The sequence below is a fragment of the Pteropus vampyrus genome, unplaced genomic scaffold (genome assembly GCF_000151845.1).
Source record: "Pteropus vampyrus isolate Shadow unplaced genomic scaffold, Pvam_2.0 Scaffold320, whole genome shotgun sequence".
Taxonomy (NCBI): domain Eukaryota; kingdom Metazoa; phylum Chordata; class Mammalia; order Chiroptera; family Pteropodidae; genus Pteropus; species Pteropus vampyrus.
Genome location: NW_011889101.1, coordinates 588,142 through 602,235, shown reverse-complemented (window position 1 = coordinate 602,235; position 14,094 = coordinate 588,142). Strand labels below are relative to the sequence as shown.

The 14,094-nt window shown below is 60.8% G+C and overlaps 2 protein-coding genes across 3 annotated transcripts in view; one reads left to right on the top strand and one right to left on the bottom strand.

Moving 5' to 3' along the window:
* ADSSL1 (adenylosuccinate synthase like 1) overlaps nucleotides 1-1,798 on the top strand; it is a 17,701-nt gene extending 15,903 nt beyond the window's left edge. The window contains exons 12-13 of one of the 2 annotated variants that reach the window (XM_011377729.1): nucleotides 1,219-1,368; nucleotides 1,441-1,798. In XM_011377729.1, the coding sequence (XP_011376031.1) occupies nucleotides 1,219-1,368; nucleotides 1,441-1,493 (203 nt within the window). In that variant the 3' untranslated portion in view covers nucleotides 1,494-1,798. The other variant, XM_023521872.1, reaches the window with a different exon arrangement.
* Nucleotides 1,799-4,656: 2,858 nt separating this feature from the next.
* The window catches only part of AKT1 (AKT serine/threonine kinase 1), a 41,846-nt gene continuing 32,408 nt past the window's right edge, over nucleotides 4,657-14,094 (bottom strand). The window contains exons 15-18 of the mRNA XM_023521859.1: nucleotides 9,720-9,751; nucleotides 7,806-7,962; nucleotides 6,902-7,096; nucleotides 4,657-4,807 (exon numbers count right to left, since the gene is read on the bottom strand). Of these exons, the coding sequence (XP_023377627.1) occupies nucleotides 4,788-4,807; nucleotides 6,902-7,096; nucleotides 7,806-7,962; nucleotides 9,720-9,751 (404 nt within the window). The 3' untranslated portion in view covers nucleotides 4,657-4,787. The remainder of the gene's footprint in view (nucleotides 4,808-6,901; nucleotides 7,097-7,805; nucleotides 7,963-9,719; nucleotides 9,752-14,094) is intronic.

Below are 14,094 nucleotides of genomic sequence, written 5' to 3'. Positions count from 1 at the left end.
GTCGGCGTGTCCTACAAGCTGAACGGGAAGAGGATCCCGTATTTCCCAGGTGTGAGAGGGGGCGGCAGCCTCGCCTGGCGTGGGCGACTGGCCTGTGGACCCTGAGGCGCGGGAAGGGTCCCCCGTGAGGCGCGCGGGCGGAGAGAGCTCCTCTGGGCCCGGCACGGGCTCCCACGCCGACGGGGTGGCCTGGCCGGGTCTCAGGGTGGCTGCGGGCACAGCTGTGGCTCCGAAGCGCTCAGAGGGGCTGGTCCGGGTCGGCAGGCGGGCAGCATGGCAGCACCCACTGGGGACCCAGAGGCATCAGGCCCACTTCCTGAAGCACGGGAAAGTCACTCGGGTTAGCAGACGCGAACCTCTCTGGAAAGCCTAAAACTGTGCGAATAGACAGATGACTGTTTTACCTAAGAAAACACACTTTCGGTTAAACTATTCAAGACCTAACCGGGGTTTCTGCTGCCGCAAACTCCTCTTAAAAAGCGAGAAGGCGGTACTGCTGTCGCAGATTTCTCGGCCACCTACGGGTCACGTGCTGACCGCCCTCCCACCTGCGGCTTCCTCCCCGCCGGCTGTGGGCGGGCCGCCCCTCGCTCCCCTTGCTGTGTGGACCCACCTGGCTACGACAGGCAGGGGCTGCGTGTGCCCTCTTCGCCAGTGTCCCCTGGCGCTACTGACCCCTGACCTTTGAGAGGGCGCAGCAGGAGTGTGTTGTGACCCAGAGTCCAGGGCCCGGGGAGCAGGCAAACTCAGAGGGGGCTGAGGTTCCAGGACCCTCGGGGTGGACAGCTTGTTCCAGCATCTTCTGTCAACAAGGGGTGGTTGTCATCAGCTTGAGCCTCAGAGTCCCAGGCAGGTGGGGTCCTTGCCCGGGGTTGGGGTGGAGGTGGGTAGATCCTTCAGGATTTCTTAACACTCAGGACCCCAGAGCATTTCCAGGCGGGGTCTGTGGCGTTCCTCAGCCGGGTCACCCGTGCACACTCCAGCAGAGCACGCAGCAAACCCGTGAGCAGGGTGGACATATCCCCTGGGTCTGGGAGGGGTACAGCCAGTGTCTGAGAGCCACTTCCCGGCCCTGGGGGAACCAAGCCGGGTGACTCGCCTCCTCGCTGCTCAGCCCGCAGGCACACAGGCCCCAGGCTGGGGGGTCCCAGCCACCCGGCGTCTGCCCCAGTGATGGAGCAGACGTCCATGGGTCATCGACACCCCGTGTGTCCCCAGCTAACCAGGAGATCCTGCAGAAGGTCGAGGTGGAGTACGAGACGCTGCCTGGGTGGAAATCGGACACCACGGGTGCCAGGAAGTGGGAGGACCTGCCCCCGCAGGCGCAGAACTACATCCGCTTCGTGGAGAACCACGTGGGAGTGGCAGGTGGGTGCCCTGCGCCGGCCACCCTGCCCCTCCCCTGGGTGCTCCGGCCTCAACGACCCTTTTCCCTTCCAGTGAAATGGGTTGGTGTCGGCAAATCAAGGGACTCGATCATCCAGCTGTTTTAGACGAAGGCAGAGCTGACCCCAGCAGGTCCCCTCCCCACGTGAATTCCTCAGAGGCAAAACCAACACGGTAGACAAAGAAATATGAAAACAATTTTCTGGACTTTTCTACTTCTCTTTAAGCCTTCAGTTCAACCCACTGATTTCTACGATGATTTTAAATACCTGAAAACCAGTGCTGGGTACATGTTTAAAACCCTGATGTTTGAAATGAGCCAAGGTGCTCAAAACACAGCCCTTCTGTGGCACTTTAATTGTCACATGGTTGTATGTCCGGTCTGGCAATAAACGTATCCAGGGGCCACCGAGAGGGCGTGGTCATGCGTGCTTTGTTCTCACCTCCTCATTTTGTTTTGACTTTTAAACACTAAAAGGTGCTGGTGACGCTTTGCCCTGACAACAGTCTGGGTGACGCACGTCACAAAGCCAAGTTCAGACAAAGAACAGGACTAGCTGTGTAAGAGAGGCTGCAGCAGAAAATACATTTCCCAAAACCCAACGTTTAAACAAACTTCAGTCCGGAGGCCTGAGCCCGCCCTGGCCGGGTGACGGAGTGCCAGGCGCCCTTGTCACTTCAGTGGACCCTCTGCATTGCCCTTAGATGCCTGCCCCCCACGTGGAAGGAGCCGCATCTCCACTGGCCCGCGGCACTCAGCCTGACGCTCGGTGACCTTAAACACACTCCAGGGTTGGGGGATTTAGGGAAATGACTGCCCTTTGAGTATCGTTAGACGGGGAATCAGTCTGTGCCAGCACAACCTGCACCGTGGGCCCCGCCGCTCGGGATGACTCACCGAGGGGGACACTGACCTCTGCGACAGTGTATCCAGTGAGCAGCCGTGTCCTGAAGTCCCGTGATGTCACCAGGCCAGCATACGTCTCCAGCAGTGCCCAGGGTGGTGTCAGTGCCTGGAAAGAAGTCAGGAAGACGCCTTATACATCAACTTCTTTGGGCCGCTCAGCCATCAGCCACACGACTCCGTGCAGCAGAGGTGACGGGCACACACAGAAGCAGTCTTTGAGTTTTCCGAGAATCACCTTGTCCCTTCCAATAAGGCAAGAAGGATGAAGGAGGGCACCCGGAGGCAGGGTGAGCCCTTGGGCCCCGTCCTCCCCACTGTGTCCCCGGGCATGGCACTCTTCCCTGCCAGATGACCGTCTCCTAGCGTCTTGCCACGACAGACAGGTGCACGGTGTTGACGGCCCACCAGAGCAGCCATTTTTCAAGGGAGAGAGAACTACCCCACGCTGGGTAGAGAGCTCCCAGCCTGGCCCTGCGAGGCCCGCCGCCGTCACGCTGGAATTCGAGAGCTGTAGGATCTAGGTGTCGCCGTGGCCGCTGAGCCCTCCACCCCAACACTAGCCGTGCGTCTTTTCCGTCCATCTGACAAAATCTTGAGGAGCCCCTCCCCCCAGGCCATGTGGTTGCATGTGTGTCAGCGAGACTTGAACCCCTGTTGATTTAGAAAGCGTTTGTAGCTGGGCCTGCCTGAGGACGTGCCCGGCACAGAGCTCCAAGAAGAGATGGTGTCTGACCTTAGGAAGTGCGGGGAGACGCCTGTGTGGGCAGGACACAGAGACAGCTGTGTGCCAGCGGTTTAGGGAGTTCCCTGCATTCAAGGACAGGGCAGGTCTCCTGACTCCGGGCTTCCCCTGAGGTGACATTTGTCCCACCCCGTGGGCTCTTCTCAACACCCAAGGGCCTAGTGCTAAGCTTGGCACTCGTTACGGGCTGAATTGTGTGCTCCTGAAATTCACGTTGAAGTCCCCATTCCCCGTACCTCAGGAGGTGACTGTAAGTGAGGACTGGATCCTTAAAGAGGTCATTTTTTCCCTAGCTTTACTGAAATATAACGGATACATAACATATAGACTATAATTGACGTCTGACATACACCGTGACTGTAAATTCAGGCGTGCAATGGGATGGCTCGATATTGTGAAATCTGCCTCGATAAGGTCGTTTAACACATCCTTGGCCTCACAGTTCCCGTTTCGCCGTCGTTATGCTGCGAACCTTTAAGATCTACTCTCTCAGTGACCTTCGAGTACACAGGGCAGTGTTACCTAGTGTCATCGTGCTGTGCCTGAGACTCCTGGAAGTCATGCGTCTTCTAACTGGAAGTCTGTGCCCTTTGATCAACAGCTCCCCTTTCCCCATCCGCCAGCCGCCACCCGCCACCTTCTACTCTCCACTTCTGTGACTTCAACGATTTTAGGGCCCGCGTGTAAGTGAGAGCCTTCAGGCTCTTTCTGCATCTGACCGATTTCACTGGGCATAAAGCCCTCAGGGTCCGTGGTGTTATTGCAAAGGGCAGGATGTCCCGTTTTGGCGGCCAGTGTCCCGTGGGACTACTTCCTTGTCCACGCATCCCTCAGGGACGCTCGGCTTGTTTCCGTGGCTATTGGGAAGAGTGCAGCAGCGAACATGGGGGCGCGGGAGGGTCCTAGAGATGGTGACTTCATTTCATTCCCATGCCCAGAAGTGGGGCTGGTGGGTCACATCTCGACGACGACGACGACGACAACTCCAGCACCGCGCCCCGCACTCGAGCCGCGCAGGCTTCTGGAGCGGACGTGACCTCAGGCCTGTCCTGGGCAACGCGGTGGCGCCGGCGGCGCCGGCGGCGCCCGGGACGCCCAGGACCGTGCACGCGTCACCACGAACTCTGGCGGCTTCAATGGGGAACTATAACCAGTTTCCACAGTTGTTTACGGACCAAAAGAAAAAGGGTTGAAACATCCCGCCTTCCTGTGCTGACACACCGAATCCCGGTCGCGACGCGCCACCCCGGCCTGACAGGCGGAGCTCCTCACACAGGACACGCCCCCGGGCAAGAGTCCCGCCCACCTCTCACCACCGACCTATCCCGCGCCGCGCCGCGCATGGGCCCCGCCCCCTCCCTTGCCCCTGGCCTATCCGGCGGCGCGAGCGCACGACACCGCCCTGCCACTCCCCCCGCCCGGCGCGCCCACGCCGACCCAGACCTTTCCCGCGCCCCCAACTCCCGCCCCCGATATATCCCCCGGCCTATCCCAGGCCGCGCCGCGCACGAGCCCCGCCCCTGCCCTCGTCCCCGCCCTATCCCGCGCCGCGCCGCGCACGAACCCCGCCCCTGCCCTGCGCGTGGGTTGGCGCGCGGCTGTGACGTCACGGGCGCGGCGCGGGGCGGAAGGCGAGCTCTCCCGGCCCGTGGCGATGCCCAAGCGGGGCTGCCCCCTTGGGGACGCGGCCCCGCTGCAACTCAAGGTCCGCGTGGGCTGGAGGGAGCTGGGCCGCGGTGTGTGCTCCGAGCGTTACTCGCGGGAAATCTTCGGTGAGTGCGGGAGAGGGCTTCCCCGCTGTGACGCGGGGCCTGGACCCGCAGGGAGGCCCGGGTTTGGGAGTAATGAGTGGGGCGTGAATGCGCCCACGTCCACCTGCCGTGGCCACAACCTACAGGAAGTGTCCCTGCCTCCCCAAACGCGCGGCCTCTGCGTGCGGCTGCCTCCAGGCTCTGTCCTGCTGGGATGCCGACCTCTCTCAGTAGCTAGCCCCGGTCTGACTAGCACTGAGGCCCCTCGGGCGCAGCGAGACGTCGGGGAGCGGGATGTCCTGAGTGGAGTAAGCCGCCAGAATTACCCGTTCTAGCCAATGAGTATTTAAAGAGCGCGCCCTCCCTGCCAGGCACTGCGGCTGCGCGTGAGAACGCCGTCTTCGGGCGCTCCCGGGTCTAGTGGGGAACCAGAAGGGGAAGAGCTATCCAGAGATGATCTAGGCAGGTAAAAGTCGCTGCAAGACCACCTGCAGCGGTGTCAGAGGTCTCGCAGAGGAGCAGAGTCTAAGCCGAATCCCGCAGGGTGAGCAGGAGGTAGGCAGGCGGAGGGGGAGAGGAAGTACCAGGCAGATTGAACAGCCTGTGCGAAGGCCGGGGAGCAGGAGTGTGCCGCGGGATTCCGTGCGGCCGGAATGCCCTGTTTAGGGCCAGGTGTGAGGGCAGTAAGGCGTCGGAGTCCTCACCTGGCTCTCTCATGCAGATTTTTAGGCGTATCGGTATTATTGACCATAAGTTTGGGATGCTTGATACTCTGGGGCAGCTACAGCGTGGACCTTAGCTTACTGAGAGGTTGGAGGCACAAGGTTTGTGACCTGGCTGTTTGTAATTGAGGGGTGCTGCTATGTGTCAGGGGTGTGGGGAGAGCCCAGCCTCGGAGACCCCGGTTCTCTTCTGCCTCTCCCCACACGCCAGCTACCACTGTTCACATTTGCTTTGCCGTTTCGTCGCGTGCTCCAGTTGTAAACACAAATGCTTTCCAGGGCCATGGGGGTGATAATAATGAGTGAAGCCTTGGGGACTATGGCTGAACTGCAAGTCTGACTCATCAGGACAAACAAATAACGTAAACACTGTGCCAGCAGCAGAAACTGAAAATGGGGCCTAAGGCAGCCTGGCTCTTCGCCCCTTCCTCGACCACCCATTCAGGAGCGTTTGCGGGGCACCGTGACCTGCAGGCCCACCGGGGAGAGGGCTGGGCTCCCCGCGCCTTCTGTCTTGAGGGCAGGACGCCCAGCTCGAACTCACATGTAACAAATTCCAAGCCTGAGGTGGTCACCCTGACACAGGACCTTAAAGACAAACAGCCTCACCATGTGACCCCCTTTCCCATCCCCTTGTGAGTCAGGGGTGGGCCCAGGAGAGCCTGGTGGAGGAGCTGGGCACGGCCAGGCTGTCATCAGCCACTCCATTTGAGTTACCTAATAACTATTACTGTCAGTTTCATGTGGAGCCACCATCTTCCAGGATCCCCACCCTGGCTCTGTTGCAACAAGGCAGAAACAAACAAAGCATTTCTGGGGCCAGCTCCGGGCATTTGATCTTGTGAAAGCCCCCGGGTGACTGATGTGTGACCAGACGGAAGGCCACTGACCGCCCTGGGTGCTGAGCAGCCACTTTGGCCCTGCAGGCGACTGGTATCCAGGACCCCAGAGGTCTGGAAAGTTCTGAGATACCTTTGTCTGGAGCCAGTGGCTGCCACGTCCTTTGCCAGCGGCTCCGCAATAGATGAAGGGGGGTACACACTGGCTGTGCTCCGCAGCTCAGAGCCTCTGCGGAACTGAGCTGGCCTGGCGCCGGGCTGGGGGCGGTGGTAGCGGTGAGGGGAGGCCACCGTGAGAGCTGTGTAGGAGTGAGCAGGGTGACCAGAGAGGGAGCACGGCTAGGGCTGCATGGTTCCAGACTTCCTGCAGGAGGTGGCAGCTGAGCCCGGGGAGGGAAGGGCGGGAGGCAGAGCGGACCCAGTTCCCCAGGGAGCAGCAGGGGCCGGGTGACTGGAAGAGCACAGAGGTCACGCACCGGCTTGAGGGACGAGATGGCTGTGCGAGGGCCCCATGCTGCAGAGGCGAGGACAGGAGGAACGCTTTGTGTCCCTAGAGAAGACCAGGCAGCTCCTTTTTCGTGGGGCCCAGGCCTGCATGGACCACGCGTGGGAGGAAGGCTGCGCCATCGTCGACGGGCCGGAGTCCCCGAAGCCCAGCCCCACGGAGGCCCCGCGGGCCACGCGTGGGCAGATGCTGATCGGACCTGACGGCCGGCTGACCAGGAGGCGACCCCAGGCCTGCGAGGCCGGTGAGTGTGGCTGACAGCGTGCACCTGCCAGCTAAGCACGAAGAATAGCCGTGGCAGGTGCCGCCCCCTCCATCTGAGGCTCCGCTCACCCAGGGCCTTCTCCTACCTGGGCAGGTGGGAGCGGCCCGGGCGTGGAGCCGGTGAACCCTGGCTTCCCCTGCCGTGTGCAGGTTCTGCCGTACCCTCCACCCCTTGACACGCAGGTCTGGGAGTTGTCACACGGCCTCTAACTGTTGGTTTGGAAAGGAGCAGAGGCCGCCTGGGGGACCTGCCTGCTCCCCTGGGCCGCTCCCCTGGCGCCCTTCTGGGCAGGGAGAAGCTGGCCTGGTGTCTGCAGTGCACCACGCGACTCAGACTCAGCTGTGTTGCCGGTTAGAAACACAGTGTCCTGGCCCACCCCTGGGTCTGGATGGGCCCAGGGACCTTCGTGAACCTGTGACACGGTAGACGCACGGGACGAAGGCCAGGGTTCTGACATGTCAGGGGGACAGCTGACCGTTGCAACACTGTGTCCAGAGTGCAGGGGGCCAGGGAGCGGAGATGGGGAGTCGCTCACCCTGGAGTCCCAGAACCACCCAGTGTCTCTGGGGAGACAGTGCTGTGTGCTCTTGTAGCCTCCGGGTTGTCCTGGGCGGGGCACGCGGGCTGCGCAGCCCCCAGCGCTGCGAGTCCCCTGCCCAGCCTGACTGGTGGCGTTTGTCTTTCGCAGACGCATCCATGGCGGCGTCCAGAGCCTGCTCCTCGTGCGTGCGGGCCGCGGACGGGACGGCGGCGTGCGGCCAGTGCGAGCGCGCCCTGTGCGGGCGATGCGTGCGCTCCTGCAGCGGCTGCGGGGCCCTGGCCTGTGCCCTGTGCGTCCTCGTGGAGTAAGTGCTCGCCCGAAGGGGCGCCCGGCCGGGTGGGGGCCCTGGGAGAGCACAGCCCTTCCTGGGGGAAGCCAGCCTCACCGTGGCCGGCTCTCCTGGCCTGCCTACCTTGCGTCTCCTTACTCGAGGACGTCCGGCAGGGGAGGGCAGGTGCGCCGCAGGTGTCCCCGTGTCCCTGCGAGGTTGCTTATGGGCTGTCGAGCAGGAAGTGGAGCGTCTTTCCTGCTACTTGGGTGCATGTGAGTGCGTGTGAGTGTGCGTGAGGCGCTGCGGGCCAGCCCCACCCCAGTGGTGGGGGTGGGCAGCACCTTGTCGGGAAGATGCGCCCCCCCAAAGCCGATACGGAGCTGCCTGGAGCGAGCTTTGTCGGGACTGTCTTCAAGACCGAACTTGGGAAGTTGGGGGCTGCCTGGTGGAGAGAGAAGGCCGGGGCACGGTGCAGCTCTGGGTGGGCCCAGGCCCCGAGGCCGGGCCCAGGGGGTGGGACACGGGACTGGAGAACGTTCGCGCTCTCTCGTTCGGGGGTGCTGTTGGACGAGTTACAAATGTAACTTAATTTCGCCGGCTTAGCTCTTCCTGTTCTCTCGCTGACGTGCAAACGGGACGCCGCGGAGGGTGGGCTGGCGGGTGGTGGGCTCCCCGCCTGGCGTCACCCTCCCGCCAGCCCCATGTTGTTGGAAACTTCCCTCTGCCACACACTGTGCCCTCCATGGATCCCCGTCCGGTTTCCTCCCAGCCTCCACTTTCCGTTTCCTCCTCTCCCACTGCCCACGGAACTCAGGCTGCATGTCGGCAGGCTGCCGACCCCACGGCCCGTGCTCCTTCTTGGTGGCCACACCCAGGGGCGGGCTCCTGCCCTGTGTGAGAAATAAGAGACTCGCTCCAGGTCACGGGCCAGACTGGCATCCCCAGGCTTGGGAGCCAGACCTCGGGCCTGCTGTGCCCACAGCCTTCTGCCCGGTCCCCAGCTGCTTTGGGGCGGACCTCGGCTTCCTGGGCTGGGAAGGCGGAGACCGGATTCTCTGCCGCGGCCCAGTGGCGTCCCGCTCACTCCTGGCCGCTGGCCGGGCTGGTCCGCGGCTCGCTGGTGGACTGTGGTCTTACTGTCTGAACCCCGGGGGCTCAGCCCTGGCCTCCTGCGCCTCCTGCGGCGGGTGCCAGCTCCCCGCCCTTTCGGGGCCTCTTCCCCTGCATTTCCCTGCACGTCCCTGAGCTTCCTCGTCTGGACCTATGTGACATGGTCCGATTGAGCCTCCGTGGTCCAGTAAGCCCCAGCTGGACACCTGGGTGGGCTTCCATCCGTCGTGAGACCCAGGCGGGTCTCAGCATGGTGCTCCAGCAAGCGCCTCAGGTGGGCGGCCTGGACAGCGGGCCTCTGTTCTGTCACCCTGGCGGCCGGAAGTCCAAGGTCGGGGCGTTGGCGGGGTTGGTTCCTTCTGCGGCTACGAGGCAGGACCGGCTGCGGGCCTCTCCCAGCCCCCGGCGGTGGCTGGCACGCCTGGGCGGCCGTCCTGTGTGCTCACGCCATCGTCCCTCTGTGTGTACCCTTCTCGCGTGTTATTCTTTTGTGAAGACGCCGGTCGTGGGATTAGGGCCCACACTACTGCGTGGGCACCTCGTTCCAGCCAGTTACACCTGCAGCGAACGGCCTCATCTGCAGATAAGGTCAAGGGCCGGGGGGTTGGCACCCAGCGTATAAACGTGGGGGGACACAGCTCAGCCCCTGACTTGTCTCTCCTCTCCCCGCGATGTCGCAGCTGCAGTGCCGTGCACGAGAAGGCGCTCTGTGCCAGCTGCGCCATGTTCGAAGGCTGAGGGCCACGAGGGACGGCCGGACGAGCTCTGGCAGGGACGCGGAAGAGCCGTGGCGGGCGCCCTGTTTTACGTTTTGTACTGATGACGGAAGTGAATAAACCCTTTATATTTGGACGAGAGGACTCACTTGTGTCGTTGGCCTTGAGGGCGCCGCCTCCTGGACGTGCGACCGGCCAGGTGCTGGGGGGGGGCCCACGGTGGCGCTGGGGCCTCCCTGCTACTCCACGTGGCAGCTCACGTAGCGCCCAAAGGCTCTCCCCGTTTTGCCGATGGGAAGACAGGCCCGAGCAGCTTCCTCACCAGCCCAGCCAGCGGCTGTGGGGAGGGGGCTGGGACCCGGGTCACCTGACTCCAGAGCGGGCACCTGTGGAGCCAGGGCACCGCTGTCCCCAAAGCGGCGCCGCGGTGCCCCTCTCTGGGTGTCTGTTTGCTGGTTGGGGACTCTGGGTGGCTGCCAGGCCCCGCCCTCTGCGAGCGGTGGCCAGCAGGGTGCTGTCCCACGCCACTTGCAGTTGCCTGAAGGGAGAGGGCTGGGGTGGCCCGGGACAGAGCAGAGGCACAGACAGTCGCTGACAAGCAGGTCCTCCTGGCCTGGCGCCTGGTCCTGGTCCCCATGGGCGCCCCCTGCAGGGCCAGCGGCAGCACGGCCCATCCGCCGGGCCCACGGGCAGAGCCTACAATGGCTGAAGCGGGTGTGGGGGCGAACGGCCCGGGACCGCTGCTCGGAGTGGTTCTCACGTGACCGCCTGGGTCTGCCCGAATGGAGGCAGCCTGAGGTCGTCCAGCTGGCGCTGGACACAGCCATTGTGGGCCGTCCCGTCATGGAGTCACCTGCTCTTACCTGACTTCCTGTAGAGGTCCTGGGGCCTCCCTCCAGGTGTCCACCTGCAGACCTCGACCCCACACCTCATCTCCACTGTGCTGCTACCTCACTCCTGCCCGCCCACCCCAACTGGGCCCAGCTCTGGCGGGACCTGCGCACTCGACTCCCGGCCCATGCCAACAGGGGAGCCTTGCACCATCACCCTTTGGGGTCACTGTGTGGCCTGGGCTTCTTGCCCTGTCTGTCCCCCTGGGGCATACCCTCAGCAATGGATCTGGCAGTCCCCTGCCCAGACCTCCAGTGGCTAGCATGTCCCCAAAAGTAAAAGCTAGTGGCCCCACGGGCCCCAGCCTCTCCCTGCCACCCCCACTTCTCCCCCTTCCCAACTTGTCACCAGCCGACGTGGTCTGTGCTCATTACTCGTTCTGCTCCCTGAGCGCTGGGACTTTGCTGGAACAGCGCCTGGCACACACGTTTGTGATCAACATTTTCTGGGCAGCAGCGGTGGAGTGCTGGGGGCCAGGTGTGCACTCTGCCCATAAGCAACTTTTAAAAGCAGACAGACCATCCAGACATCGGGCAGCGGGCCGTGCTGGACTGCGGCCTCGGGTGCCTGGAGAGGCCTCTGGCTGCAGGGTTGGGGGCTCGGGCCTCACTGGGCTGAAGAGCAGCTGTGGCGGTGGCATCTGGAGGCCACACAGACACTGGAGTGGAGGCTCGTGTGCAGGCAGCTGTGGGCTGGGGCCTCGAGAGAGGACAGGGCGCAAGTCACCGTGCCACAGCCCAAGTTCAGAGGCCTCAGCAGTTCGCCTGACTCAACAGTGAGGCCAGTTCACCCTGAAGATGGCTCTGTTCCTTCCCAACAGAATTTAAACTCAGGCCTTGAAAAGGCCAGACTTTTTCAAGTAATGTCATAGCGTCCAGAACAAAGCTCAAACATTAAAATCTAACCTGATGAGATACGATTCACGGTGCCCAGGGTCCAATAACGAAAGGCACCAGATGTGCGAAGAAACATGGGGGCGGGGTGCACAGGGAGAGGGGGTGGGACACGCTGGGGGGGAGGGGGGGGGGGGTGCGCAGGGAGAGGGCGGGGCGTCAGCGGGAGCCGACCAGAGAAGGCACAGGTGGCGGATAGTAGACGACAGATAGTAGAGGTCACCAGCAGTGCTGTTTTGAGCGCATCCCACGTATTCGCGAGGTGAGGGAAAGGGCATGTTAAAGGAAGACATGAAGGACGTGAAATGACTAAATCGAACTAGGGATGAAAATGCAGTGTCAGAGATGGAAAAGGAAAGAGACTGCATGAGATTGAAGTCAGAGTAGACACTGCAGAAGAAAATACTGGTGAACTTGAAGACATGGCAACGGAAACTGCCCAAACCAAAACAAAACACTGAGAACAAATGAGCAGAGCTGGAGTGAACTATGACAGCCTCAAGCCGCCTGTCATGCCTATGAGCGGAGTCCGGGGTGGGGGTTAGGGGGAGGCGGGCAAACTTTTTGAGGAAAAATGGGCTAAGAAATTTCCAGATTTGATAGAAATTGTCAACTCACAGATCTAAAAGTTCCACCAACCCCAAAGAAAAGCAACATGGAGCAAATTACGTGGAAGCACAGCCTGCTTAAACTCCTCGAAACCATGGTGATTCAAGAAAGATCTTGAATGCCGCCAGAGCAAAAAGGCACTTGACATATCGGGGGACAAAGTTAACAGTGGCAACAGACTGCTCTTCAGGAACTGTGCGAGCTGACAGCAGAATGCACCTTTAAATTTCATCTGAAAAGGAAAAAAAAATCCATCAACCTATAATCCTATACCCAGTGAAATATTTTTCAAAAATGCAGATGAATAAAGACTTTTTCAGACATACAAAAGCCGAAAGAATCGCAAGAAATGTCAAAAGATTTGCAAGCAGATCGAAAACAATCCTGCACAGAGGTGTCACGGGCACTTGATCAGTCAGCACGTGAGTGAGTGAAAAAGACATTTTGAAAATCTCTGCAAAGGACAGATACTATATATGGAGAACTTCTAAAAAGATACTCATTGAATCCAGAATGTCATAACAAAGAATAAACAGGACAAAGAAAAATTGCAGAATGGTATTTAAACTCATATCTGGTCACATTCAAGATAAACATGAGCCAGCTCTGCTGCCTATGAGAAAGTCACTCCAGTGGGACCCCACGTCAGCTGGACAGCTCCTGGCCTTGTCACCCCTTGCTAGGAGCTGCCAACCTGGCCCTCTGCACCCAGGGCCTCATTTATTCATACCTGCCAAGGCTTGGGCAGTTTTGGTGCCAGTCCCTTCCATTCTGTCTTCCTGCCCTTCCGAGGCCGGCTGTGTAGGGGAGGGGCTGGTGTGGGGATGGGACACAGGAAGGCGGTGCCCCTCCGCGAAGGCCAGTCCATAGGACCCTAGCCTAGCAGCCCCAGGCCACGAGCCAGCAGGCCCCAACCATGGCCACAGGGCCCACCCCTCCTGGCGTGCTCTGGCCGTGCGGCCCAAGCAGGATGGCACCTGTCTTGGCGCTCACCACGCTGTCTCTCCAGACACTGCTGCAGTAGGTGACCACAGGGTCCCCACCGTCCACTCCCTCATGGCCCACTAGGATGGGGACACAAGGTGACGTGCTCGTGTCCGTGCCTGTGATCTTGAAGCTTCTTCTGGCCATAGGAATGTCCCTAAGGGACCCCCATCACAAAAAAGGGTCCCATGAGGAGCAGCTCGTACCCCTCACCCCCGGCTGGGCCCCCGCCTGACACTGCAGCTCCAGATTTGAAGGCTCTGCATTTCCACACCACACCTGCCACTTTCCATCGCCATTTGCTTGCAGTTTGAGGAGAATGGAAAGGTCTAGCCGTATCTTCTGATTTCTACGATGTGTATTTCCTTTTTTCTTATGTGAAAATGTATATACAATTTACCATCTCTTCCATTTTTAAGTGTGTCGTTTAGTAATATGAAATAAACTCGCACTGTTATGTACTTATCACCATCCATCCCCAGAGCTTCTGTCATCCTGCAAGTCTGACCTTCTGCCCCACCCCCCACCCCCCAGGCTCCCGGCACCACGGCCTGCTTCCTGTCCCTGCAGACCTGACTCCCGCAGGGCCCGCATGTCAGACAGTCACAGTATTTGCTCGTCGACAGCATTTGCTCTTCCGTGTCTGGCTTGTTTCACTCGGCATAATGTCTTCAAGGTCCATCCATCATAGGTGTCAGAATTCATTCCTTTCTAAGGCCGAGTGACGGCCCACTGTGTGGCTGGACCAGTTAACTCATCCATAATCCATCGTGGACACTTGGTTGCGTCCACGTCTTAGCTGTGGTGAGTGATGCCGCTGTGAACAGGCCACAGATGTCTCGAGACTCTTTCAGACCCTTGAGGCACATGCCTGGATGTGGACTTGCTGGTCACAAGGAGTCACACACAAGGCACAGGGGCCCAGCTGGTTCAAGTTTTTATGTCTCAGACCGGATGTCTCT